This window comes from Megascapheus bottae, chromosome 15 (assembly GCF_031878675.1).
Source record: "Megascapheus bottae isolate mThoBot1 chromosome 15, mThoBot2.hap1, whole genome shotgun sequence".
Classification (NCBI taxonomy): Eukaryota; Metazoa; Chordata; class Mammalia; order Rodentia; family Geomyidae; genus Megascapheus; species Megascapheus bottae.
Genome location: NC_143523.1, coordinates 44,961,088 through 44,987,205, shown reverse-complemented (window position 1 = coordinate 44,987,205; position 26,118 = coordinate 44,961,088). Strand labels below are relative to the sequence as shown.

General features: G+C 42.6%; 1 protein-coding gene and 1 pseudogene across 2 annotated transcripts in view; both read left to right on the top strand.

The window, feature by feature from the left end:
• Window positions 1–22,108, top strand: part of Micu1 (mitochondrial calcium uptake 1) — a 125,904-nt gene extending 103,796 nt beyond the window's left edge. For both annotated transcript variants that reach the window (XM_090346514.1, XM_090346513.1), the window contains 3 exons: window positions 1,993–2,101; window positions 20,046–20,135; window positions 21,225–22,108. In XM_090346514.1, the coding sequence (XP_090202640.1) occupies window positions 1,993–2,101; window positions 20,046–20,135; window positions 21,225–21,382 (357 nt within the window). In that variant the 3' untranslated portion in view covers window positions 21,383–22,108. The remainder of the gene's footprint in view (window positions 1–1,992; window positions 2,102–20,045; window positions 20,136–21,224) is intronic.
• On the top strand, window positions 18,151–18,408 carry LOC150054269 (small ribosomal subunit protein eS21 pseudogene; annotated as a pseudogene).
• Window positions 22,109–26,118: the final 4,010 nt, after the last annotated feature.

The following is a 26,118-nucleotide window of genomic DNA, read 5'->3' as shown; positions in this document are numbered from 1 at the left end:
TTTATATGCTCATCCATTCTATATCTTATTTGGTAAAATATTCATTCAAGCATTTTAATTAATAAATAAACTAATTAGTTACATTAATAGTAGTAACTAATTATATTACTGAGGATTGAGCCCAGGGCTTCATGCATGTTAGGCAAGTGTTATACCACTAAGCTATACCCCCCACCCTTTTGTTTATATTTTGTTTTTGAAATAGGGTCTCAATGCTAACTTTGCCCAGGCTTGCCTATACCTCAAGATCCTCCTGCTTCTACCTCCCAAGGAGCTAAGATTAAGGCATGCTGCACCACATCTGATTCTGGTGTGTGTGTGTGTGTGTACATGCGCACACGCATGCACGCCCACATAGGCACACACAAACATGCACTGCTCCCTGTTTATGCTTTGTGTGCTGGTCTTGGGGTTTGAATTTGGCCTGGAGGCTGTTCTTGCGCTTTTATACCCTCTTCAACACTAGCACTTTACCACTTGAGCCAAAACTCCACTTATGCCTTCTTGGTGATTAATTGGAAATAAGAGTCTTACAACCTTTTCTGCCTGGGCTGCTGTCGAACAATGATCCTCAGATCTCAGCCTCCTGAGTAGCTAAGATTACATTTTCCTAAGTAGTCATGAGCCCGACAATACTATTTAAAATAATAATAATAATAATAATCGAGCCGGGAGTTTGGCCTAGTGGTAGAGTGCTTGCCTAGCATGCACTAAGACCTGGGTTCAATTCCTCAATACCATATACATAGAAAAAGCTGGAAGTGGTGCTGTGGCTCAAGTGGTAGAGCACTAGCCTTTAGGAAAGCCCAAGGACAGTGCTCAGGCCCTAAGTTCATGCCCCAGGACTGGCAATTTAAAAAAAAAATCATAGCTAGGGGGGCAGAAGTGTGGCCTAGTGGTAGAGTGCTCGCCTAGCATGCACAAAGCCCTGGGTTTGATTCCTCAGTGCCACATACACAGAAAAAGTTTAAAGTGGTACTGGCTCAAGTGGTAGAGCAACAGCCTCGAGAAAAGTCCAAGGACAGTACCTAGGCCCTGAGTTCAAGCTCCAGGACTGGCAAAAAAAAAAAAAAGAAAAAAAATCATAGCTAGTACTCTTCCTCTTGAGCCAAGCCTCTAGTTCTGGATTTTACTGGTTAATTGGAGGTAAGAGTCCTTTGGTGAGGCTGGGAGTTTGACCTAGTGGTAGAGTGCTTGCCTAATATGCACAAAGACCTGGGTTCGATTCCTCGGTACCACATACTTAGAAAAAGCCGGAAGTGGTGCTGAGGCTCAAGTGGTAGAGCTCTAGCCTTGAGAAAGTACAAGGACAGTGCTCAGACCCTGAGCTTAAGCCCAAGACTGGCAAAAAAAAAAAAAAAAAAAAGAGTCCTTTGGATTTATCTCCCCAGGCTGTCTTAGAGCTGGGATCTTTAAATCTGAGTAAGTAGGTATGAGCCATTAATTCATTAAGAACTTTTAAATTGTTATAATGAACAGCTTTTTTGTGTTTGTGTTTTGCTAAGCCATCCTTTGTATGTCACTGACTTTAATGACTCTTTAATTGGGTAAGCTTTAGAAAGCTTAGCTGGCTAGGAACAGACTATTAAAATTAAAGTCCTGACTCCAGTGTTACTTCTTAAGATATATAGCAGATCAGGCCGCCTCAGCCTGCTTAGGGCATGTCATAAACAGTGTGATGAAGTAGAAAGCACAGTTACAAATACTTTCATTGAAAACATCCAGCCATCCACTGCAAGTAGCTTTGTGTTGAAATTTGCATATTGAAGGGAAAGCAATCAACCACTTGCTTTTCTCAGAATAATGTTCTAAAATTCTATTCTCCTGTAATATATTGACCAGTTTGTAATATATTTGACTAGTTTATTCAGTCTCTGTTCTAGATACTAGCAGAAATTTCTGACTTACAGACATGATGATTGTTCCCTGAGTTTTGCATTTCAGCTGTTTTACCGTAGCCCCTGCCTTACCCTGCTGTCTCACCTCTTTCAGGGTCTGACATTTCAGGAAGTGGAGAACTTCTTCACTTTCCTAAAGAATATTAATGATGTGGACACTGCCTTGAGCTTTTACCATATGGCTGGAGCATCTCTTGATAAAGGTAACGTAACCCAAAAGTTCTTTCTTAAAAATATAAACATTGAATCTGTAATCCAATCAGTAACTATCTCTCCTTAAAATGTCAGTTTCTGGTTGGGAATGTGGCTTAGTGGTAGAGTGATTGACTATCATGCATGAAGCCCTAGATTTGATTCCTCAGTACCACATAAACAGAAAAAGCCACAAGTGGCTCTGTGGCTCAAGTAGTAGAGTGCTAGCCTTAAGAAAAAGCAGCTCAGGGACAGTGCTCAGGCCCTGCGTTCAAGTCCCAGAACTGGCTGAAAGAATAATTAATTAGTTTCAGTTTTTCTTAGCATTATCTTGTGATTTATCTTGTTGGCATCATATGAGCCTTCCACTTTACTCTAGCAGCTCTACCTCACTGTGTTAAGATGTTGTCATGGCACATGCCCATCTTTTAGTGATTAACTTGGAAGTAGGCCAAGTGCAGGGAACTGCACTTTGAGCCAGAGACAGAGTATATATAATGTGGGTAAACTTAAAAACAGTCTGCAGTTATGTCTTTGAACAAGAGGAATTGTTTGTTTTTTCAGTTAAATATTTTTAATATAAAATCATGTTGGTTTAAAATCATTGTCAGTGTACTTGCTTTGCGTGTATGAGATTGAAGTTATCCCCAGCACTACAAAAGTAATGCAATAAGAATAACATCATGGACCTCCAGGATACTGAAACAAAAGCCATATAATGAATGATTGGTTGTCCTTAATGTACTATGTTATCTCTCATCTCTTTTTCTGTCCCTTGGTTATATCATATTGTTACAGTATCTCACTTTGTTATCTGATATATTGGATATATTTGTATTTGGTTATTTGAAATTGGATAGGGAAGGGGGGAAAATCAAGATGGGGGGTGGGGGAGAGGGTAATGGGGACCAAGACATGTGAAAGGGTATCAATGTATGTGAATTAATGCGCTTTCTATCTGGCAAATATCATGTAACCCTTTTATTAATTACAATAAAAAATAAAAAAAAAAATGAGGGGGCCGGGAGTTTGGCCTAGTGGTTAAAGTGCTTGCATAGCATGCATCCAGACCCGGGTTTGATTCCTCCGTACCACATACATAGGAAAAAGCCAGAAGTGGCGCTGAGTCTCCAGTGGTAGAGCTCTAGCCTTGAGAAAAGTCCAAGGACAGTGCTCAGGCCCTGAGCTCAAGCCCAGGACTGGCAAAAAAAAAAAAAAAAAAAAAGAATAACATCATGACTCTGAGAATGGTGCCCCCGGTGGGTTACTTGGTGTAAATTCAGTTTTAATTTCCATGCATGAGAGGATCAAGGGATTGAAAGCAATTTTTCTTCACAAGCATTTTAATATAAAATTTTTCAAACATTCGCAATCGTTGAGAGAACTAAAGAGCACCTGTATATCCAGTTCCATTTACATTTTGTAGTATTTGCTATATTTTATACCATGCATAACTTTAGCCTTGTAATTATCAACCTATCTTATTTGTAATACATTCAGACTTAAAGCCATACTGCTAAGCTCTTTATAATAGTATCATTAACTGAAGTTTGAAGTGATTTAAAGTTCCTTCTTACTACTCTGGTTTCTGTCCTTACTCACCAATAAGCAGCCTTTGTTCTGTGTTTGTGTCTATACACATACATGTGTATAAAGCCTTGGATAATCTTCGTAAGAAGATTAACAGCAGGGGCCAGTGGCTCACGCCTATAATCCTAGCTACTCAGTAGGCTGTGAGCTGAGGATCACAGTTCAAAGCCAGCTCAGGGTACCTTACTGCCTCCCACTGCTTCCTACCCCCACATTCTCCATTTTACTTTCCTATCATCCATTTCCTAAGGCATAGATTCAACATATTAGAGAGATCATGTGATATTTGTTGTTCTTTGCGTTATTTTACTATATCATGTTCTCTAGTTCCATCCATTTTCCTGCAAATGACATAATTTCATTCTTATTTGTGGCTGAATAGTTATATAATACATACTACATTTTCGATTGATGGATACCTGGCTGCTATTAGCATAGATGCACAGGTATTTCAATTGTATGATAACTCACATTCCTTCAGATATATGCCCAGAAGCAGCATAGCAGAATCATATGGTAGGTCTCTCTTTTGCTTTTTGGTTTATTTTGTTTTGTTTTTATTTAAGGAGCCTCTCTACCAGTTTCCATAGAAGTTGCACTAGTTTACATCCCTGCCAAGAGTACATGAGAATCCTATCTCCCACATTTGCTGTTGTATTCCTGATGGCTGTTCAGACAGATTAGATGGAATCTCATTGTGTTCTCTGTCCTCTGTCCTCGCTCTTTAAACTTTTAGACTTGATGTCTGCTTTCCCTTCTCCCATATGAAACAGAGGAGGCTATCAGTACAGTTAATAGTTCATATACCAGGCTGTGTACAAAGAGAACTAGTATGTGTTCAGTTGTCCTTTGCAAGTCCTTTTCCTGTGCCACCTATTCCTGTCTTTTGAAGATTCTCCTTGTGCTCAGTCCTAAGCCTTGCTCTTAGATCTCTCTGATCCTGACAGTCACATTAGTGACTTTTCCATAGCAGGCCACTACTCCTCTGTAGAGTTTCACAGCTGAGATGAATTTTTGTATTATAAATATGCTCTCCAAGAACACTAGAGTCACAACGATAGACATGAAAAATCAAGAATTGTGACAGCAAGGCAAATTTTACTTCTGCAGAAGGGTGTGTCATCAGCCAGAAATCTGGCAAGCAAGCTTACAGAGCAGACAGGCTGCTCCTGTCTCTAATGCAGCAGGCCCTGCCCCTTTGCTCAGATTGGTTGATTTGAGGTTCATAATCTGCTCCAGATTGGCTAATTGTGCATGGTGGTGCACACCTGTAGTCCTGGCCACTCAGGGGCTGAGATCTGAGGATCACGGTTCAGAGCCAGCCTGGGCACTACAGACCTTGAGACTCTTTTCTCCAGTTAACCAGTAGGAAACCGGAAGTGGTGCTGTGGCTCAGAGGTAGGGTATTAGCCTTGAGCTGAAGAGCTCAAGGACAGTGCCCAGGTCCAGAGTTCAAGCCCCACAGCCAACAACAACAACAAGAACAAAGATGTATTTATCTAACATGACCATTAAAGGACTTCTTAAGAAGATTAACAGCAGGGGCCAGTGGCTCACGCCTGTAATCCTAGCTATTCAGGAGGCTGTGAGCTGAGGATCACAGTTCAAAGCCAGCTCAGGGCATGAAAGTCCATGAAACTCTTATCTCCAGTTAACCTCCAGAAAGAAAGCCAGAAGTGGCACTGTGGCTCAAGTGGTAGAGTGCTAGCCTTGAGCTGAATGGCTCGAGGACAGTGCCTAGACCCAGAGTTCAAGCCCCTTGCAGAAGAAGAAGGAGAAGGAGAAGGGGGAGGAGAAGAAGGAGGAGGAGGAGGAGGAGGAGGAGGAGGAGGAGGAGGAGGAGGAGGAGGACTACCACGACGACTACAACAACAACAACAATGGCAACTAATCTCAAAATATACCTACACCCTCTGCCATTTCTTGAACAATCTGGGGAGTGTCTTCTGCAGTGTGCCTTGATTCTATCTTAGGAAAAAAACCTTACATTTCAAAAATCCTTCCTTATCCCAAAGCAATTCTTTTTCACTTCTGTACTTGCTGATATTGTCTTAGCAAACTAATCAAGAGCCAAGATACTTGAACAAAGTAAGGATTTTTAAGCAACCACTTTGATAGCAAAGACAGTTTTTTTCTCACACTTAGAAGAAGCAAAAGGTACACTGGTTAAGAATGTAGGCTCTGAAGTCATACTGCCAAAACTTATGTCTTGACTACATCATTTACTAGCTGGGTAGCTTTGGCAATTTCTGAATTTATTTTCTAGGTTTTTACAATAAAGAAAAAAATACCTACTTCAAAGGTTATTGTGAGAATAAATCCACATAAAGCTCTTAGCACTATGTCTCTTGTTTGGTGAGAATTTAATAAATGACAGCTACTTCTGTCATGAAGTTGATAATAGAAAGAGAATAGGGGGCTGGGAATTTGGCCTAGTGATAGAATGCTTGCCTAGTATGTGCGAAGACCCACGTTCAATCCCTTGGTACCACATACATAGAAAAAGTCAGAACTGGTGCTGTGACTCAAGTAGTAGAGTTCTAGCCTTGAGAAAGTCCAAAGAGGGAGGGGGGAAGGGGATATGTGTCATCCAGTTAGCCAGCAGCACAGGTTCTCACTAGGCACAGGGTTCTACATCAGGATACAATCAAGTAGGGGAAAATGTTGAGTTTGCATATACAAGCAGTTCCAGCTTGATGAAGCCAGTACTGATTAACCATAGAAAGATATACAAGCTTACATGTGTCCCTGACATTTGCCTCTGGGGGCAGGAAAGAGTAGGGAAGGAATCTTTTTTGTCTGGCTTCTGAGTCTTAGTTGCTCTCAGTCTTAGCTGCCTTTATTTTTTTTTCCCAAAAGGTTAGGACCTTCAGAAGTTGGCAGCTTTTAGAGGCCTTGGCACTCTCTCTTCCTTGGCTAGTTTAGAGCTACAAAAGAGTCTTTAGACATAATTTAGCACTGCTTCCCAAACAGCATTAGGAAGAACACTGCATATTGCAAGATGGTAATGGTTCTTCTGAGAGTTTTAGAAGAAAAATGTTCTATGGTTCAAGGAAGTTTGAAAAATGCCAGAGTATAGAATTTCTTCCTGCAGCACTATTCCTGCTAGCTTTTAATCTACTAATGTGTTTTGTTAATCTCCAAAAGAGGGCTGTAATTATGAACTTGCTTTTGCTTTTTTTTTTTTTTTTTTTTTTTTGCTAGTCTTGGGGCTTGAACTCAAGGCCTGAGCACTGTCCTTGGGCTTTCTCAAGGCTAGGGCTCTACCACTTAAGCCACAGCACCACTTCCAGCCTTTTAAGTGGTACCAAGGAATCAAACCAGGTCTTAGTGCATGCTAGGCAAACACTCTACCATTAGGCCAAATTCCAGGCCCCTGCTTTTCTTCTATTACTTTTTCATACTAGCAATTAAACTCAAAGCCTCTTTGAGTAGAAAGTGCAGAACCACTTGAGCCATGCCCCTAGTCCTTGCTCTAGAAAATCTTCTAATACCTTACAGAGTTAATGTTCCTCTGAACAGTATGAGCAGCCAGGTGGCTAGCATGACCCATTCCTAAAAGTGTATGTTTCATTGGAGCTATTTAGTTCTGCATGTCTTTAGGGAATTCTGACCACTGAAAGCAAGAACTTTTCTCCATGAAAAAAATGTGTATTTTACTTTTTTGTTATCTTTAGGTCATGAGGAACCAATTCTGTTGCTCATTAATACACATGCTGTGCATAACATTTAATCTATTACTTCCCACAAACTGAATTATTTAAGTAGTCTGCTGTCGAAGGTAATGAGAAATTGAATGCGACTTCTTTCTCAATGGCTTCCTATGATGAAGTAGTTAAAAATCATTTGAGCTGTAGCTTGAGAATGAGCTATGGCCTATAAATCTCAGAATGGTCCTATTTCTTCCAGGAGAATCAAAGCTGCAGGAAAACCCCAATTCACAGCACCTCAGAATATCATAAATTTGGTAAACTCAGGGGTTGTTATATCTCTCAGGTACTTTGAACTATAATACAAGAAAATAATCAAATAGAGTCTATGGCCTTTACTATTTAGGCTCCAGCAAAATTATTTTTAGATTGAACATTGTAATTTTTTACATAAGTATCCATAATTCTTTGTGGTTATTTTATATATACAGTTTACTCTATTGCCTGACCGATCAAGAGAATAAAAAGTAAAATCTTTAACACAACTCCTGGCAACTGCAATTTTTCTTCCTTTTTTTTTGTCAGTCCAGGGGCGTGAACTCAAGGCCTGAGCACTGCCCTTATGCTTTCTCAATGCTAGAGTTCTAACACTTGAACCACACAGCACTACTTCCGGCTTGTTCTATGCATGTGGTACTGAGGAATTGAACTCAGGTCTTTGTGTGTGCTAAGCAAGCACTCTACCACTAGGCCAAACTCCCAGCTCTTTGTTTTTTAACTATCAACTTTTAATTTGGGGAGGGGATGGTGGTGCTTGAACTGAGGGTGTGAGTACTATCCCTCAGCTTTTCACTCAAGGCTAGTACTCTGTCACTTGAGCCACAGCTCCACTTCGGGCTTTTTGTTGGTTAATTTTCTGCCCCGGCTGGCTTCACATGATTGTCAGATCCTAGTCTTGTGAGTAGCTAGGTTCACAGTCATGAGCCACTGGCACCTGACTTAACTTACCATTTTAACTACCAAATGATTCCAGTTTCTTTTGTTTCTGGGTGACCTGGATCACATGGGTAAGCCGTAAGAATCTTCATTGCTTTCAGATTTTTTCAGAATAAAAGCCCAATCTTTTGTCATTTAAGACCATACTGGGTTATTGGAAGATTCAGAAATTACTGATGAAGTAAGAAGTTTATAGCACATGACAAACTGATATACTCTGAATAGACAACATACAAGCAGGGCCCCCTCCTGAGCACGAAGCATCCTGTACCACTGCCCTTTCTTTCAAGGACTTGGAGCCACTGCATGTCTGAACCACTAATAACAAATGTCATTGTGTAGCAGCTTCCATGAAGGTTACAATGCTCCGCTTTATGTCCATTCTTTCTCTTAATCCTTAAGACCTGAAAGATAAGTGGTCATAGCATGCCAGTTTTATGGATGTAGAATAGAAAAAGAAACAGCTTGCTCCTGGTTATCAGTGCTATACTAGTAAAGCCAGAATTTGAACTCTAGTATCCCTAGTCCCAAAGTCTATAGAATTTCACACATCCTTTTGCCCCTTCGTGTATTTCAAGGTCGGAGTCTGAAGTCTTTGCTGAAGTATGATCCAGGAAGCAGAGCAGGTCCACCATGTAGAAACATACTTCTTGGTTGCTTTTGACTAGGAGTCAGTCATTCTTAGAGTAAGAATGAAGTTGTTTTGGTAAGCCATATGTTTTAGAGGAAATCTGACATTGTTCCCTGCAGCTCTGTCTTCTGTTTTGGAGCAGTTTCTCCAGCTCAGACACCCTCTGTCATCTGTGATATTTACTGTATAGTGACAGAGCCTAGAAGTAGCCTATTGTAGATGCATGTGTCCTGGAGGAACACATGCATCTTAGTACACACATCTGTGTTCTTTTCTTTCTAACCTTATTACTTTCCCTCATCCCAAAACACAAAAACCTAAAGTCATTTAAATGAAGTCATGTCACAAGGACAGTTTGTGCTAAGAAGTCAGTTTAACAGCATTGAAGTATGGGCTACAGATGTAGACTCCTCAGCAACTCTCCTCCTTGGTGTGTCTGTGGTTTGTTACAGTTGAAGATATTGTCCTAATATCCAGTGCTTATTGAGAGGTCATTCTGTGCAAGAAATTGTGCTGATTATAGGTATCAAGTTTGCATCCCAGTCTTGGATAAGAAAGAATGAAAAAGAGGAAAGAAGAAGGGAGGGAGGGAGGGAGGAAAGGATGGAAGGAAGGAAAAGGAAGGGGGAGGGAAAGAGAAGGCCCTTGGTTTGAATTCCCAACAGCACCCAAAAAAGGTGCTTTGGGTTTTTGGGGGGTTTGTTTTTTTTTTAAAGAGATCATCTTTTGCTATCAGAGTAGTTCAAGCGATAGAGTACCTGCTACCAAGTGTAAGGCTCTGATTACAAACCCTGCTACCAGAAGTGGTGGCTGTGACTCAAGGGATAGGGCAGTATCCTTGAGCTGAAGAGCTCAGGGATAGCACCCAGGCCCAGAGTTCAAGTCCCACTACTGACAAAAAAAATGTCACAAACCCCACTACCACCAAAAAAAAATAAAAATAAAAATAAGATCATTTTGAATCAGATAAGACCTACTTTAGTTCTGATGAAGTCTATAGTCAGTTCATATTCTAACTAGCCAAGGAGTTCTAGATTGTTAATTAGAGATTAGAAGCTTTTAGCTTCTCCTGAGTTTCATCATTATGTAGACATGAAACATGTTTGCTACGTTTTTTTTTTTTTTGCCAGTCCTGGGCTTGAGCTCAGGACTTAAGTACTGTCCATGGGCTTTCCTCAAGGCTAGTGCTCTACCTTGAGCTACAGCACCATTTCTGGCTTTTTCTATGTATGTGGTCTGCTGAAAGGAAACTCCACGCAGTTCAAGGGAAGAGGGTTTATTGCGTGAGGAAAGAGCAGACTCCTGCCTCCCAAGATGGAGTTGGGCAAGCAAGAGGGCTTAGGGCGGGAAGTGAGAGATTATATAGGGGAGGGGAATAGACACAGCAGAATTGGATGTGATCTTAGAGGATGGGGAAATACCTCAGTGGGGACCTCCCACTGCCCCCAGGCATACCAGTTGCCAGGGTTATGGGTGCTGGGCAGGGATTTCCGGGATGCAGTGGGAGAGAGCCAAGGGAAGAAGTCATTTCTTCCAGTCAGACCTAACAGAACCCAGGTCTTCGTGCATGCTAGGCAAGCACTCTACCACTAGGCCAAACTCCCAGTCCTGTTTGCTATATCTTTGTGTCCTATTCAGATGCAAGACAATTCTTTGCACGCATTAAATGTGTAACATGTACAAACATCAATGTGTAACAAGTGAGTAAAAGAATTCTAAGCTGGGCGTGATGGCTCACACCTGTAATCCTAGCTACTTAGGAGGCTGAGATCTCAGTTCAAAGCCAGCCCAGGCACTGAAATCCATGAGACTCTTATCTCCAATTAAACACCAGAAAACTAAGCAAGGTCAAATCCTAAAAAGCATAGTCAAATGCTCTAATAAAAGCTTAGAATGAGCCATAAGTGGTGACTCATACCTGTTATCCCAGCACTCAGAAGGCTGAGGCAGGAGGTTCATGAGTTACACACCAGCCTGAACTACATTGCAAGTTCCCTAAGTAGTCAAGACTACTTAGGGAAATAGTGTCTTAAGGAAGAAGAGAAAAGAAAAGAGGAGCTTATGATGAGGGAGAAAGCACTAGACTTCTGTCATTAACATCCTTCACCACTTTGAATAGTTCACAACTCTGACTCCTGGGTTGGAGTTATATAGAGTATCTCCAAGCGTTCTTCTAGCTTTAATGTTCTACACTGCAGTTAAATCAATTTTTATTGAATATACTAATGTTTTAAGGGCCATGTTATAGCCCACAGCTATGTCCATATCTATGTGAAAATGAACTAACTTTTAATTTATCGGATATATTGGAAGTCAGAGGAAAAGCTGTTAAATTCCCAATAGAAAAATGGCAGCTTTAATCTACTTTGTTAGGAAATTTAAACCTTAATTAGACCTAACTAATACCTCTATATGATCTAATTTGTGTAGTTTGGAATTATTAGCTGCATAAGAATGTAAAAGGTACCGGGGCCGGGAGTTTGACCGAGTAGTAGAGTGCTTGCCTAGCATGCACGAAAACCTGGGTTCAATTCCTACATACATAGAAAAAAGCCTGAAGTGGTGCTATGGCTCAAGCACTAGGCCTTCAGAAAGCCCAAGGACAGTGCTCAGGCCCTGAGTTCAAGCCCAGAACTGGCAAAAAAAAAAAAAAAAGAAGAAGAATGTAAAAGGTACCTAAAAAATGAGGGCAGATATCTATAAAGTGTGATATAAAGAGGACATTTCCAGTCAGAAATGCCTTCTCCACTGGCCAGCTCTTGGCTTTCTATTGGTGCAGAGCACATGACTACAAAACCACATGTATTATCTCACCATTCCTGTGAGGACTGAGTACCCAGGCCAGATTCTCTGTTCATTATCTTAGGTGGAAATCAAGGTTCCAACAGATCTACAGTCCACCTGGAGGTCAGAATCTGTAAGCTCATTCCTGTTTTTAGTGGAATTCAGTTCCTTTCCATTGTAGGGCTGCGTCTCCTTTCCCTGCTGGCTTAGCAGTTGTCCACAGGCCACAGCAGGTCACTGCCATACCTGCTCTCACAGCCTGAGCTCCTTTCTTCAAAGCCAGCGGGAGGAATCCTCTTCCAGTCCTCAGAATTGAGTGTCCCTGTTTCTAGTAACCTAATTGCAAGAGTTATACCCTCTATGTATAAAGGCCTTCTCACACTAAAGAGAGGATTTGTATAACATGTGTAGAGCAGAGGAAGGGAATGTTGGAGAACACCTTGGAACTTTGCTTAACATACCAGTTCTAACTCCAGCAGTCTCTACTTATAGTTTTATTCTTTAAGAACTCCTGAAGATGTGGACATTTTTTAACTAATTTAAGCCATGTCATGAAATGGCAGTCATAAAACTTTAGGTCTAGAAGAAAACTTAGAAATGATTCATTTAAACTCCTACTGCATTGTTTTTACCTTGAAGGAAAGCGACTTACTCAGATCATCACCAGTATGATATGAAACAGACAAAATTTAGGTCTAGGTGAGTTTCACACCAGTTTTCTCTAGTTCATGGTACCCACTGCTACCAGAAGGGCCCTGGGTATTAGAGAGGAGATGCAGTGCTATAATGAGACTCAGAAGAAGCAGAGGAATATCCAGAGTGAGAGTGAAGACAGCCAAGACAGGGCATAAAGGCAGAAGATAGAAATGGAATGCCACAGAGATGTGTGGGGAAGAGATTATGAAGTTAAAAAAAAGTGTTTTATTTTATCAATTCCTTCAAAATGTGTGGGAAGAAGTCCCTGTACTTCAGTTCATCATTGCATTTTTGTAAAAACATTTATATGTGAAGAGGAGTGTTGGCCAGGATTCCATTCATTTAAAACAAAGTCATTAATTTTTAAAGCAAAATTATTCACAGTGTAGGCAAGGAAGCTGAAAATCTGAAATAAATGTTTGTTCTATGAGGCATTTTCTGTGTAGAGACGTGGCTTATTTTCCCCAATTTAAAGTCACTTAGCATTCTGAAGATTGATTTTGGCTTAACAAAATCAGTTGAATACATTATGATTTAGTAAAATTATATAAGTGCCCAAGAAGTGGGGGAAGCTGCCTTGAGGATTCATAATTACCACTGAGAGAGAAAAGAGGGGGAGGGTGGTTAAACTGCCAAAAATACATAAATAGCCAACATTACATCCCACAGAGGGGAAAAGAAAAAAAAAACAGAAAAGAATGGTGACAAGAATTACACCAATACTAGGCATATGTAGAGATTAATGTTTATAAGGGTCTAATAAGATACTTGTAAAGGTGAACAGTATTTAGTCCTTTGTTTAATTTAAACAAACTCAGTTTTTATGTATTGGTTGTTCCCAGTTCAGCCAGCCCAGAATCCGACTCCACTGAAAGACAACCACAGACCTCCAAGGAAGTAATTTATAATTAGCTTGAGGTTAGAATAAGGGAACAACTTATTAACCAAATTACCATATATCCTGTCAATGGACCACTCACTCTGCAGCTGATAAAGGAAGCTGTGCAGGCCCGGCCAGGTGGCTCAGGCCTGTAATCCTAGCTACTCCAGAGGCTCAGATTTCAGGATCGTGGGTCAAAGCCAGCCTGGGCACTAAAAAACATGAGACTCTTCTCTCCAATAAATCACTAAAAAAAAAAAAAAAAAAAAAGTGGGCTGTGGCTTGAGGGGTAGGGCAGTAGCCTTGAGCTGAAGAGCTCAGGCCCAGTTCTCAAGCCCCAAAACCCACCCCCCCCCAAAAAAAAGCTCATGTGCTCAGATGAGGTTATTAATTCTCAGTCATGGTGCTAACCTGAGCAAATTTGTATACCATCTTTATGAAAAAAAGAAGAGGCAAAGAAAAAATGTATATCCATATCCATAGACACTTCTATAGAAATTTGAGGTATTGGCTGCCTCTGGACAACTGTGTAACTGGGTCATGAGGCTGGGAGAGTGGCTTCCCTTTTCTGCCATTTGAATTATAAAACAGGTGAAAGTATTACCTAACCAAAAATAATGTTCTAGGCGCCAAGAGTTTGGCCTAGAGGTCATGCCTAGCATGCACGAAGACCTGGGTTCAATTCTTTGGTACCACATACATAGAAAAAGCCAGAAGTGATGCCTGTGGCTCAAGTCATTGAGTTCTAGCCTTGAGAAAGCCTACGGACAGTTTTCAGACCCTGAATTCAAGCCTCAGGACTGGAAAAATAATAATAATAATATTAATGGTCTACGTGGGTATGGTGACAAAGCCTATAATCCCAGCAATCAGGAAACAAAGATAAGAGGCTCTAGAGCTCAAGGCCAGCCTAATTTATAAATTTATATAGCAAGATCTTGTCTCAAAAAAAAATTCCCCTAGGAGATGGGGTATCAATAGTAGAATATGATGCCCGTAGGATCAATCTCCAACACCAAAAAAAAAAAATAAATTAAAATAATTTCCTAAAATAAAGAGAATGAATATTAAAAGAGTAGAAAAGGGGGAAATAATATGGTAAATTGAAAAGCTGGGCTTAGTAACAGGAGATTATAGTCTTAGCTAGTCTGAGGTGGTTAAGTAAGAGGATCACCTAAGCCAATGACTTCAAGCCTGGTATAAGCAACATTGTCAGACTAGTCTTCAGATAAGAACTGGCTTGTTATAAAGGCTTCTTTGCAGAAACTGGATTAACCCTCTGCAAAGTATCTTCCTATATGCTTGTCTCCCTCTGCACCTTATGTTCAAGCTCTTGAGTCAGGCTTTTGTATCCTTCTGCTTTCCATACTTTATTCAGACTAACTGCTCTACCCCACCCACATCACCTACTACCCACATACACAAATCTAGAGCAGTTCTTTGGATTCAGATCCAAATTTTGCCTCTGAGCCAACTACCGGCACCTGACTCACGCCTATAATCCCAGTTACACAAGAGACTGAGATCCAGAAGATGGAAATTCAAGGCCAACCCCTAGCAGAAAAGTCCAAGAGACTCCAGCTCCAAAATAACAAGCAAAAAGCCAGGCTGAAGGCATAGCTCAAGTGGTAGAGCACCAGCTAATCAAACAAGCCAAGGGAGGATGAGACACTTAAGTTCAAACCCTACTAACAAAAGAGGGGAAAAAAACCAACCTGAGAGAATGCCATGTAGAATAAGAAATTGTTACCACCTTCATTACTTATATACTGCTCTGTGCTCCTTAAATTGCTGGTTCTCCTACATGCTGTTCCTTCTCACCTCCCTCCAGAATCTTGTTGAAATGTATGTACCATATTTGTGAAAAATACCCTAAAAGAAGATTCAGGAAAAGAAAGGACAGATGCTCTTCAAAGGAAAAGTTCTCCCCACTGGAAACTAAGACATCTGAATCAGACCCTTTTTAGGGCTGAAGTAAAATATCCTCCCTCACTTAACCTTGGCATTCACAGCCAGCTTTTGATTTTCTCCACAGCAGTCCAGAACAGCAGGATTGGTCATATGACCACACAGCTAGAGATTGTCGGCCCAATGTGTCAGATCACCTTTCCAAACACCTTCACATTGGGAAGGAAAAAAGCAGTTCTTTCTAACTGGGTCACAATGCTCAAAGTTGTGTCTGTACATCAGATGCCCCTGTGAGGAAAAGCTACCAAGGCCACCTTTGTGACATGTGCTTTTCATCCAGGTAATATTCATTATGCCTTTTAAGTTGTCCTGAAATTGTCAGTGTGAGTTCCAAAGGAATGAAAAGTATGTTTCACTGTCCAGAGCAGTCAGAGCTGTGGTCAAACTATAATACTAACTCATCACAACTTCCAGCTATTCAGTTATTCATTTCTGACCAAAAACACTTGAGGATTCCCCAATTTGCTTTTCTTTCATCTGGATTCTCTCTTTGGAGATAACTGAGTCATGAAGAAGCTAGTTTTATTCACAGGAGTCAAGTGGTCCTAGGGTTATAGGAAAAGAGCATTGGGATAGCTCTGTTACCTACTTGCTTTGTGACCCTGAGTGAATTATTCGACTTCCCTACATTTCATATTGCCTTTCAGGCTTCCTCTGGTTCTAAGATTCTCTGACTCTATGTGGACATTTGGATTCTTATCACTTTGATACTTTCCAGCTTAACTATTGTTACTAGTTTTATGGGCTGTAGCTTTTGATATTACATCATACAAATTCAGTATTGTTTCTTTCCACTGCTGAATTGTCTACTCATAGACTATAAATTGTGCCAGTAAATTGAGGACCTGGCACAATTTGGATTCTGCCTGGACTTTTCCAAAAACCAAATGGCATCAGATTTTTGAGTGCTAACTGTGCCTACTTTTACAAATTCTGATCTAATAGAAATCACCCAATGAAGGGCCAGGAGTTTGACCTAGTTGTAAGAGTGCTTGTCTAGCATGTACGAAGACCCGGGTTCTATTCCTCAGTATCACATACATAGAAAAAGCCAGAAGTGGTGTTGTGACTCAAGTGGTAAAGCAATAGGACTTGAAAAAGCCCAAGGACAGTACTCAGGCCTTGAGTTCAAGCCCTGAGACTGGCAAAAAGAAAAAGAAAAAGAAAGAAATCACCCAATCTGATGTCAGCTGATTATTCCAACAGATTTGTACAAAAGTAAGTTAGAGTCTTTCTTTTTCATGGTGTCTTCCTGCTCCATGTGGACATCTTTCAAATTAGAAAATAAAATCTAAACCATCAATTGATTGGCATTTTGGAAAAAGGTTTTCCTCTTCTCTCACACCACAGTAATCAACACAAAAGGCTATGAGGTTGGACATAGTAAATTACATTACATGGTAATCCTAACACTCAGAAGGCAAAGGCAGGAGGCTCAAGAGTTCTAGGATAGACTGGGATGCATAGTGATTTCAGGTCAGTCTGTGCTGCATAGTGAGAGCTTGACTCTAAAAAATTATTTAAAAAAAAAAAAGGCAAGCATTGGTGGCTAGTGCCTGTAATCCTACTTATTCAGAAAGCTAAGATCTGAGGATCATAGCTCAAAGCCAGTCCATGCAGAAAGTCCATGAGACTCTTAACTCCACTTATCTAAAAAGCCAGAAATGGTTCTGTGGCTCAAAGGTAGAACACTAGCCTTGAACAAAAACAAGTTCAGGGACATCACCCAGGCCTTGAGTTCAAGCCCCATGACTGGCACATATGCACACACACACACACACACACACACACATTTTTGTAAAAGGTCAGATTTCACTCTAGCAGGGAACAAACAATCCATTCTATATGCATATAGACTCCATCTGGGTGTCTAGAGTTCAGCTAATTCTGACACCATCTACCCAGAAATAGCACCAAATCCCACAGGTGGAGGACTCAACCTCAAGTCAAACCCCCTCTTTCAAGCCCTAGATTATTTTAGCCATGCTTCTGAATGGCTAGCTATAAAAAGGTTCCTACAACCACCTCCTCAAGTTCTATTTATTTGGGAGAGTGGCTCACAGGACCTGGAAGTCACTTATGTTTACTAGTTTATTATGAAAAGATACTTCAAAGGATACAAAAGAAGAGATAAGCAAGGAGAGATTTGGGAGAAGGAGCACAGAGCTGCCTAGCTTACTCTGGGTACCTACCCTCCAGAAACTCCTCAAGATGGCCAGCATTCTGCAAGCTTTCCACACCCTGTGTTTTGGGAACTTATGGAGGCTTTGCTATCAAGGCAGGATTGATTGATTCATTCATTCATTGACTATTTGTACCCTACTCAACTTTTAGTACTTTTCTCCCCCTGCCCCCAGAGGTTAGAGGATGGGACTAAAATTACAGTCATGCTTTGGTCTTTCCTGTGACCCACATTCATGGTGAAACTATCAGCCATCAGCCATCTTCTTCTCCCCTTTTTTTTTTTTGCCAGTTCTGGAGCTTGAACTCAGGTCTTGAACACTGTCCTTGGACTTTTTCCTCAAGGCTAGTGGCTCTGCCACTTGACCCAGCACCACTTACGGCTTTTCTATGTATGTGGTACGGAGGAAAGACCCGGATCTTTGTCCATGCTAGGCAAGCACTCTACCACTAGGCCAAACTCCCGCCCGCCCCCCTCCTTTTTTTTTTTTTTTTTTTGTGGTCAGTGATGGGGCTTGATCTCTGGGCCTGGGCAATCTTTCTGAGCTTTACAGCTCAAGGCTAGTGCTCTACCACTTTGAGCGACAGTGCCACTCCCAGTTTTCTGTGGGTTAATTGGAGATAAGAGTTTCATGGATCTGTGCTCGCGTTCGTCTTGGAGGCAGCAGCAGGTGCAGCTTCAACATGCAGAACGACACTAGTGAGTTCATGGACGTGGACCTGTATGTGCCGCAGAAGTGCTCTGCCAGCAACCACATTATCAGAGCCAAGGACCAAGCGTCCTTCCAGATAAACGTGGCCGAAGTCAACAAGGCCACAGGCAGGTTTAATGGCCAGTTTAAGACGTATGCAATCGGTGGGGCCATTTGCAGAATGGGCAAGTCAGGTGACTCCATTCTCCGATTGGCCAAGGGTGATGGAAGTGTCTCAAAGAACTTCTGAGAGTTGGAAATTTGGAGTGTGTAATATTTGTCATAAACTGCAAGAAACCCCCCCCCAAAAAAAGAGTCTCATAGACTTGTGTCCCTGGGCTCGATTCTCAGATCTCAGCCTCCTGAGTAGCTAGGATTACAAATGTGAGCCACCAATGCCTGGCTCAGCCATCTTTTTTTTCTTTTCTTTTGTCATTTGTGGGGCTTGAACTCTGTGCCTGGTGCTGTCCTTGAGCTCTTTCAGTTCAAGGCTAGGTCTCCACCACTTGAGCCACAGTACCTCTTCCAGTTTTCTGGTGGTTAATTGGAGATAAGAGTCTCATGGACTTCTGTTCCTGGGCTGACTTTGAACCAGGATCTTTAGATCTCAGCTTCCTAGGTAGCTAGGAATATACCCATGAGCCACCAGCCCCCGGCTGAAGATCTTCTTAATATTCAAAAAGATACCTCACTTTGGAGATTCCAAGGCTATTGTGAGTTGTATACCCAAAAACTGGGAAGAAGTCCAAATTATTTCACAATACCATAGTCGAATGAGCGGCCAAAATTCCAGACCAACAACTGCTCTGCATAGGAAAGCTGAGATCTGAAGAGGGAATTTTTTTGCTTGCTGTGATTTAATTTTGGCTTTGTGATTCAGAGAAGGTAGAAACAATATGAATGAGCCAGCTCTCAGGACCAGCTGTCAAGCACTTGTCTTGTAATCTGCTGTCATCCCACTTGTCCTCCGGAGCTCCCAGTTTGACAGCTCACTAGCTAGTTAGTTTCATCCTGTTCTGATTCATAGCCTGGGGGCTCTCTGAGGCTCTCTGTGGCATGGTGAAAGAGCACCCAGCAGAGGCAGTTACCATCCTAGTGTGAGTCATAATGACTTAGCAGCCCTGGTTTTCCTTCCTGTAGTACACAGACCAGCAGCGCCCTCTCCATGCCAAGATAGGACATAATCTGTCGCCGTTTGGTAACAAGATGGTATTTGTAATGAGTTCTTGCTGCAGCTTCCAGAGGTTCCTGTTCTATAATCACTTAATGCCAACTGGGTGAACTTCCTAAAAATTGTCAAGAGCTCTCACCGCCCTCTTTGAATATGGCTTAATGGTTCATTTTAGAGCAAAAAACACTGTCTTCATGGGAAAAGAGATAAATGCTGGAATAACCAGACAACTGGCTATGGGTACTGTGCATGGAATGAGTACAGTAGGAGAAAAACTAGGAAGGTAATTCCAGGTTATAGCAGTTAAAGCAGAAGGTAGATGTGATGTGCAGAGTAAGGAATGGGATAGCCTCCTAAGTAGCAGGGACTGAAGATACGATCTCAGGCCTAGTCCCATTTTTTTGATGCTAGTCCTGGAGCTTCAACTCAGGGCCTAAGCACTGTCCTTGGGCTTTCTCAAGGCAAACACTCTACCACTGGAGCCACAGCACCACTTTGGCTTTTTCTATGTATGCGGTACTACTGAGGAATCAAACCCAGGACTTCATGCATGCCAGGCAAGCACTCTACCACTAGACCACGCCCCCAATCCCAGTCCCATTTTTTAAAATATGATGTCATCACCATTGAAAACTTCTGAATGGTTTATCATCCACTCAGAGAAAGCAAAACAGGAGTCTTGCTGCTGTGCTAATTCAGTGTCTTTCCTTTTTCAGTAACCATGCAGCAGGTGGCCAGGACAGTAGCTAAAGTGGAACTCTCAGACCACGTGTGTGATGTGGTGTTTGCACTCTTTGACTGTGACGGTGAGTGGGCACTCTGGAGTCGGGAGAGAACACTGAGAAACACAGCCCTTCTAGACATGGCTTCCAGTGGAGCCTGGCAGGCAGCAATATTATACTAGTCATGCCTCTCAGAGGCTGGCCCTTAGCCTCATGAGATTGAGAAATAGAACTCACTTCACAATTCCAGTTTGCCTGTAGGTTTACATTAATGGCCCTAAGGACCTCAAAATGATGACAGAGGGGTTGAACATATGGCTCAAGTGGTAGAGCATTAGCCAATGAGCTAAAGCATCAGATATGGAGTTTAAGTCCTTGTCACAGACAATAAAAGGAAAGAAAAGAAGAAAAAAGAAAAGAAAAATGGAAATGGAAAAAATTTGCAATTTTCCCGCAATCCTAATGTAGCCCAAATAAACATAATCCCCTCTGGAAAAGAACATTGTAATGTCTCTAGAAAAAAATGTACCTATCTCCTGATACAGAATATAGTATATTTGAGGTCCTGTGGCAGAGGTTGAGACTCAGATGAACTAGAAGATCTCACCCAGCTGGCCATAGTACCGCACAGATCAGGTTCCCCAAAGGTGATGGAACTGGCCAGTAAAGGGAAATTAGGTGGAAGAAGCCTCCCAGGTAGAGAGCAGTCGGTGGGTGGGAGCACAGACCAACAGCTGGGCTCTGCCAGCTGTTGAGTTTACTTGCCACACCCCCAGCCCTGGGTCAGAGTCCTTTACTACTTGGAATACTCCAACAACCATGTTGCTTCCTTTATGCTCACAGCATCCTATGTGCCATGCTGATGCCATAATTTGTCTCTCCCACAATCTATTTCAGGGGACAAAACATAAAGCTTACTTATTTGTTTTCAGTACTGAGCACAGGACCTGACAGAGCCTATATTCTCATTCATCTTTTGCCCTATTATACTGAACTGTCACTGAGTTCCATTTGGAAATGTCAAGAAAGAAGCGAACTAGTTCATCCTGAACCATGAGAATCCAGTATGGCTGTGAGAGCATGCTAGACCCACATGGTGTGAACAGTGGAATTTTCTCAGCGGCTCTGTTCCCAGGCCTCCGTTCACACTGTTGCATTTGTCTCTTCCTCTAGGCAATGGAGAGCTGAGCAATAAGGAATTTGTTTCCATCATGAAGCAACGGCTGATGAGAGGCCTAGAGAAGCCCAAAGACATGGGTTTTACCCGCCTCATGCAGGCCATGTGGAAATGTGCACAGGAAACTGCCTGGGACTTTGCTTTGCCCAAATAGTAACCCAAAACTTCAAAAGGGTGCCATCACCTGTGCCCTGAATACCCTAGGTCCTCCAGAGCAGCGTCTACATAGCCCTTCATGCTGCTGCTTTTGGGACTAGTGCTCCCTTCCTCCTGGGAGTGACCTCAGGGTTCCAACAGCTTCCCCTTTCCCAGCTTCCCCTCCCCCAGAGCTCCACTAGGCCCCTTCAGCACACTACCCTAAGCAATCTCCTACATACTTGCCAGCCCTGGGGAACAGCCAGTTCTCAAATCATTTCTGCCATGGATTTAGATTAACAAGAACATCCCTTGCTCTTCCTTCTGCTACTGTTTTTAAGCAGCAAATTGGGAAAAATCTCTGTCAGACAAAAAGTCTGTAATGGATGATAATGAAGATGACCCCAGCACCCTGAGTTGGCAGGAAGTCTGGCCTAAGGAAGGACCTGTATCAGACACCAGGTGGCTCTGATATTCCCACAAGGCCTTGTGCTCAGTGGGAACAAAGTAGAAATCCAAATTTAAGTAGCTGCTTCATGACCCTCTCCACTCCCTTCTTTTCCTCAAAGGCACTCAAGACGCCTCTGTCGGGACTGTTAATGAAAGCCATGGTTGAGTTCCCTGTGGGTGCCATCTCCCCTGCCATGGCCTCCACAGTGGAGGCCTGCCTCTGCCTGTCTGCCCTCTGTCCTAAACACTCATAAAATATCACTTTAATTATAACAGTTTTCAGTAAACCCCCAAAGGCTCCTGTCTCCTTTATTTTAGAATCCTCTAAGCCCTTCTCATCTTCTCTAATGGGTTTCAGAGGCTGCTAGTTGCAGTTTGACAACATCACAAGAGTGTTTAGAGGTTCTTGGTGGCATTGTCCCAGCATAGTTTGGCTAATGTGGCATTCAGAGTCTTTGATTTTTTGTACCCCATGATAAGAAGGAACTAAGGGAAGGTAGAGTGTAAAAGAAGCATCTGTTATTGAGGATGTTAAGTTTTAAGAACCATAGCAACCATGTCTGATGAATCGAGTTCTGCCACACACTCAGGGTGTCATTGAGCAAGTCATTTCCCATCTGTTCCCTCATCTGTTAAATGGCAGATAGGTTGAGCTAAATGGGCTCTAAGGTTCCTCAGGTTCCACCTGTACTGCAGATTTCCAGAATTCTTGAAGCCTCGAGAACCTCCAGGTAATTCTCCCAGTCATGGCTGCCATAACAGTGATCACATTCAAAACCAAGGGCTGGGCTCCGGAGGTAGGGTAGGGAGTGCCTGGCAGCCAAAGAGGTGCTATCTATTCCTAAGGTTGTCAAGGAAGATTCTGGCTCTGACATTTCCTCCACAACAATTTAACAGCCTCATCTCTCATGTCCTTCCTGGGAGATTAGACTCTCCAAAGGATCTGCCGCTCTCCCTTCTTCATCTATCTTCCATCTTCTCTCTAGATCCAAGTATGGGCTTTGCCCTTGATCTGAGGCATTAGCACAGTGTGAGAATTTCTTGTTTGGTCCAACCTGAAAGAAATGTCTCACTCCTTGCCTCTGTGGAACATTTACTCCCCATGGGCTTCCTTGGTCTTGGGTTCAGCATGCCCAAAGACAAGCAGGGAAAATGTAGAGCTTGCTACTAAAGAAAAAGAAGCTTCAGAAAGTACCCCACCTAGTTTAGCTCTGGTTGAACACAATATCTAGATAACCAAGATGTTTACATCTTGACTACTACCGGATGAGGAAGAAGCCACAGCACCCTGAGAGTCCGGAGCCCATTCTTGGAGCTAGAGCATTCTGCAAGCTTTCACACAGCCCAAGCCTGAGGGGGTTAGGGTTATGTGCTTGAGGGAACCATCAGCTGCTTCTTACAGGTAACTAGTGCCACCTGCTGGCAAGAAGACAGTGCAGTGACACACCAGTCTTGATGCTGGGAGAACATACTGGAGTTCACTCCTGAGAATAAAGCTTTCCAAAGAGCCACCATGAGGCAGGCCACCGTGGAGCAGGCAGAAGGAACTATAAAGAAAAGCACAATAGATAAGGCTATAAAAGAAGGAGGCAGAGGAAGGGGAAGAAGAAGGAGGAAGAGGAGCAGGAGAAGTCAGGCACTGGTGGCTCACACCTGTAATCCTAGCTACTCAGGAGACTGAGATCTGAGGGTTGCAGTCTGAAGCTAGCCTGGGTAGAAAAGTCCCCAGGAAACTTTTTTTTCCAGCCTAAGGATTGAACTCAGAGCCTGAGCACTGTCTTTGGGCTTTCCTCAAGGCTATTGCTCTACTGCTTGAGCCACAGCACCACGTCTGGGATTGAACCCGGGTCTTCATGCATGCTAGGCAAGCATTCTACCACTAGGCCAAACTCTTGACCCCTCCAGGAAACTCTTATCTTCAATAAACTACTAAAACACATGCGCGCGCGCACACACACACACACACACACACAAGTGGCACTGTGGCTCAAGTGGTAGAGTGCTAGCTTTGAGCACAAAGGGGCTCAGGGACAATGCCTAGGCCTTGAGATCAAGCCCCAGGACTGGCAAAGAAAGAAAAAAGGAAGGTGGGGGAGGAAGAAGGGAGGGAGGGAAAAGAAAAGAGAAAAAAACTCATTGTGAATTGTTTTCTGGCCATCAGATGGGAAATTTTACTGGCAAATGAGGGTGTCATTTCCTCTTCATTCTCTAGCTCTTTACTGAAGACCTACTAAGGACCAAGCACTACCACTGTTTTCAAGGTGTCTGCATCCCAGCAAAACAGGTACAAGCAATCAGGCTAGGTACAGGCCCCTGTGTGAGTAGTGAGTAAAGCAGGAGAGCCACCTGACCCCACATGGGAGTTCAAAGCAGGCTTGCAGAGAAGTGTATTTTTTTTTAATTAGACTTAGGAGCTGAGTGGGGAAGCAGGCATTATTTGTTAGGAGTACCAGGCAGAAGACAGAAAAACACATTTCATCCTGGGAACTGAAGTTCTAGAGACTTTCTAGGATGTGATTTTTGTAACCCAAGAATTAATAGCATTCCCTAAAGATTTTTTTTTAAGATGTGCCAAGCCCTGGTGGCTAAGACCTATAAATCCTAGCTACTCAGGAGGTAGAGATCTGAAGATCAAGGTTCAAAGCTAAGTCCAAGTGGAGGCATGGCTCAAGTAGTGCAGCAAAAAAGGTAAGAGAATCTGGGCACTGGTGACTCACACCTATAACGCTAGATTCAGGAGGCTGAGATCTGAGGGTCACAGTTCAAAGCCAGCCCGGGCATAAAAGTTCATAAGACTGTTATCTCCAATTAGCCCCCAGAAAACCAGAAGTGGCACTGGGGTTCAAGTGGTAGAGCTCTAACCTTGATCTGAAGGGCTCAGGGACAGCACCCAGGCCCAGAGTTCAAAAAAAAAAAAAAGCTAAGACACTAAGAGAGCTCAAGGCCCTGCATTCAAGCCCCAATACCTGCACCAAAAAAAAGGGGGGGTTGGGGAGAGGAGGGTCTGGAGGTATAGCTTAGTGACAAATTGATCATATGTGAGAGGTTCTAGGTTCAACCCCCATCAAAAGAAAGAAGACTGGAGCCAGGAGTTTGGCCTAGTGGTAGAGTGCTTACCTAGCATGCATTAAGATGCGGGTTTGATTCCTCAGTACCACGTACATAGAAAAAAAATTTGGAGTGATGCTGTGGCTCAAGTGGTAGAGCACTAGCCTTGAGGAAAACCCAAGGACAGTGGTCAGGCCCTTAGTTCAAGCCCCAGGACTGGCTTGAACTTGAAAAAAAATAAAAATAATGAGAAAATGAACTTAGAGGTATATTGCTTTGGGACTAGGTACTCCATCTATATCTATCTATCTGTCTATCTATCTATCTATTTAAAAAAGACTGTGGGTCACAACTGAATGGAATAAAGAAAACTTGTAGGTGTATTTATAGAAAAGCTCATTATAAACCATGCAGGTGGAAAAAGCAATACAACCCAAAAAATAGCAGAGATAATGGAGCCACATGTAACCCCAGGAACTTTCATTTGATAGGATGAAAGAGCCACACCAGACACCCAATATTAGGAATTGGGGGTGAGTACTGGTGATTGAAGTCAGGGCCTTGCACTTGCTGGCCAGTACTCTACCACTTGAGCCACACTTCCAGCCCCTTTTTACTTGGTTGTGTGTATGTGTGTGTGTGTGTGTGTGTGTGTGTGTGTGATGCTTTGTCAGTCCTGGGGCTAGAACTGAGGGGCTGGACACTGTCCCTGAACTCTTACTTGAGGCTACTGCTCTTATTACTTTGAGCCACAATGCCACTTCCTGTTCTCTGGTAGCTAACTAGAGATAAGAGTCACACGGAGGGGCCAGGAGTTTGGCCTAGTGGTTAAAGTGCTTGCCTAGCACGCATGAAGACCCGGGTTCGATTTCTCGGTACCACATACATAGAAAAAAGCCGGAAGTGGTGCTGAGGCTCAAGTGGTAGAGCTCTAGCCTTGAGAAAGTCCAAGGACAGTGCTCAGGCCCTGAGCTCAAGCCCAGGACTGGCAAAAAAAAAAAAAAAGTCACATGGACTTTTCTGCCCAGGCTGGCTTGGAACTGATCCTCAGATCCCAGCCTCCTAAGTAGCTAGAATTATGTGAGCCACCAGCATCTCATGCATGGATTATTTTCAAAATAGGGTCTCTCTCTTTTTTTTTTTTTTTTTTTTTGCCAGTCTTGGGCTTTGCTAGTGCTCAGGGCCTGAGCACTGTCCTTGGACTTTCTCAAGGCTAGAGCTCTACCACTTGAGCCTCAGCACCACTTCCAGTTTTTT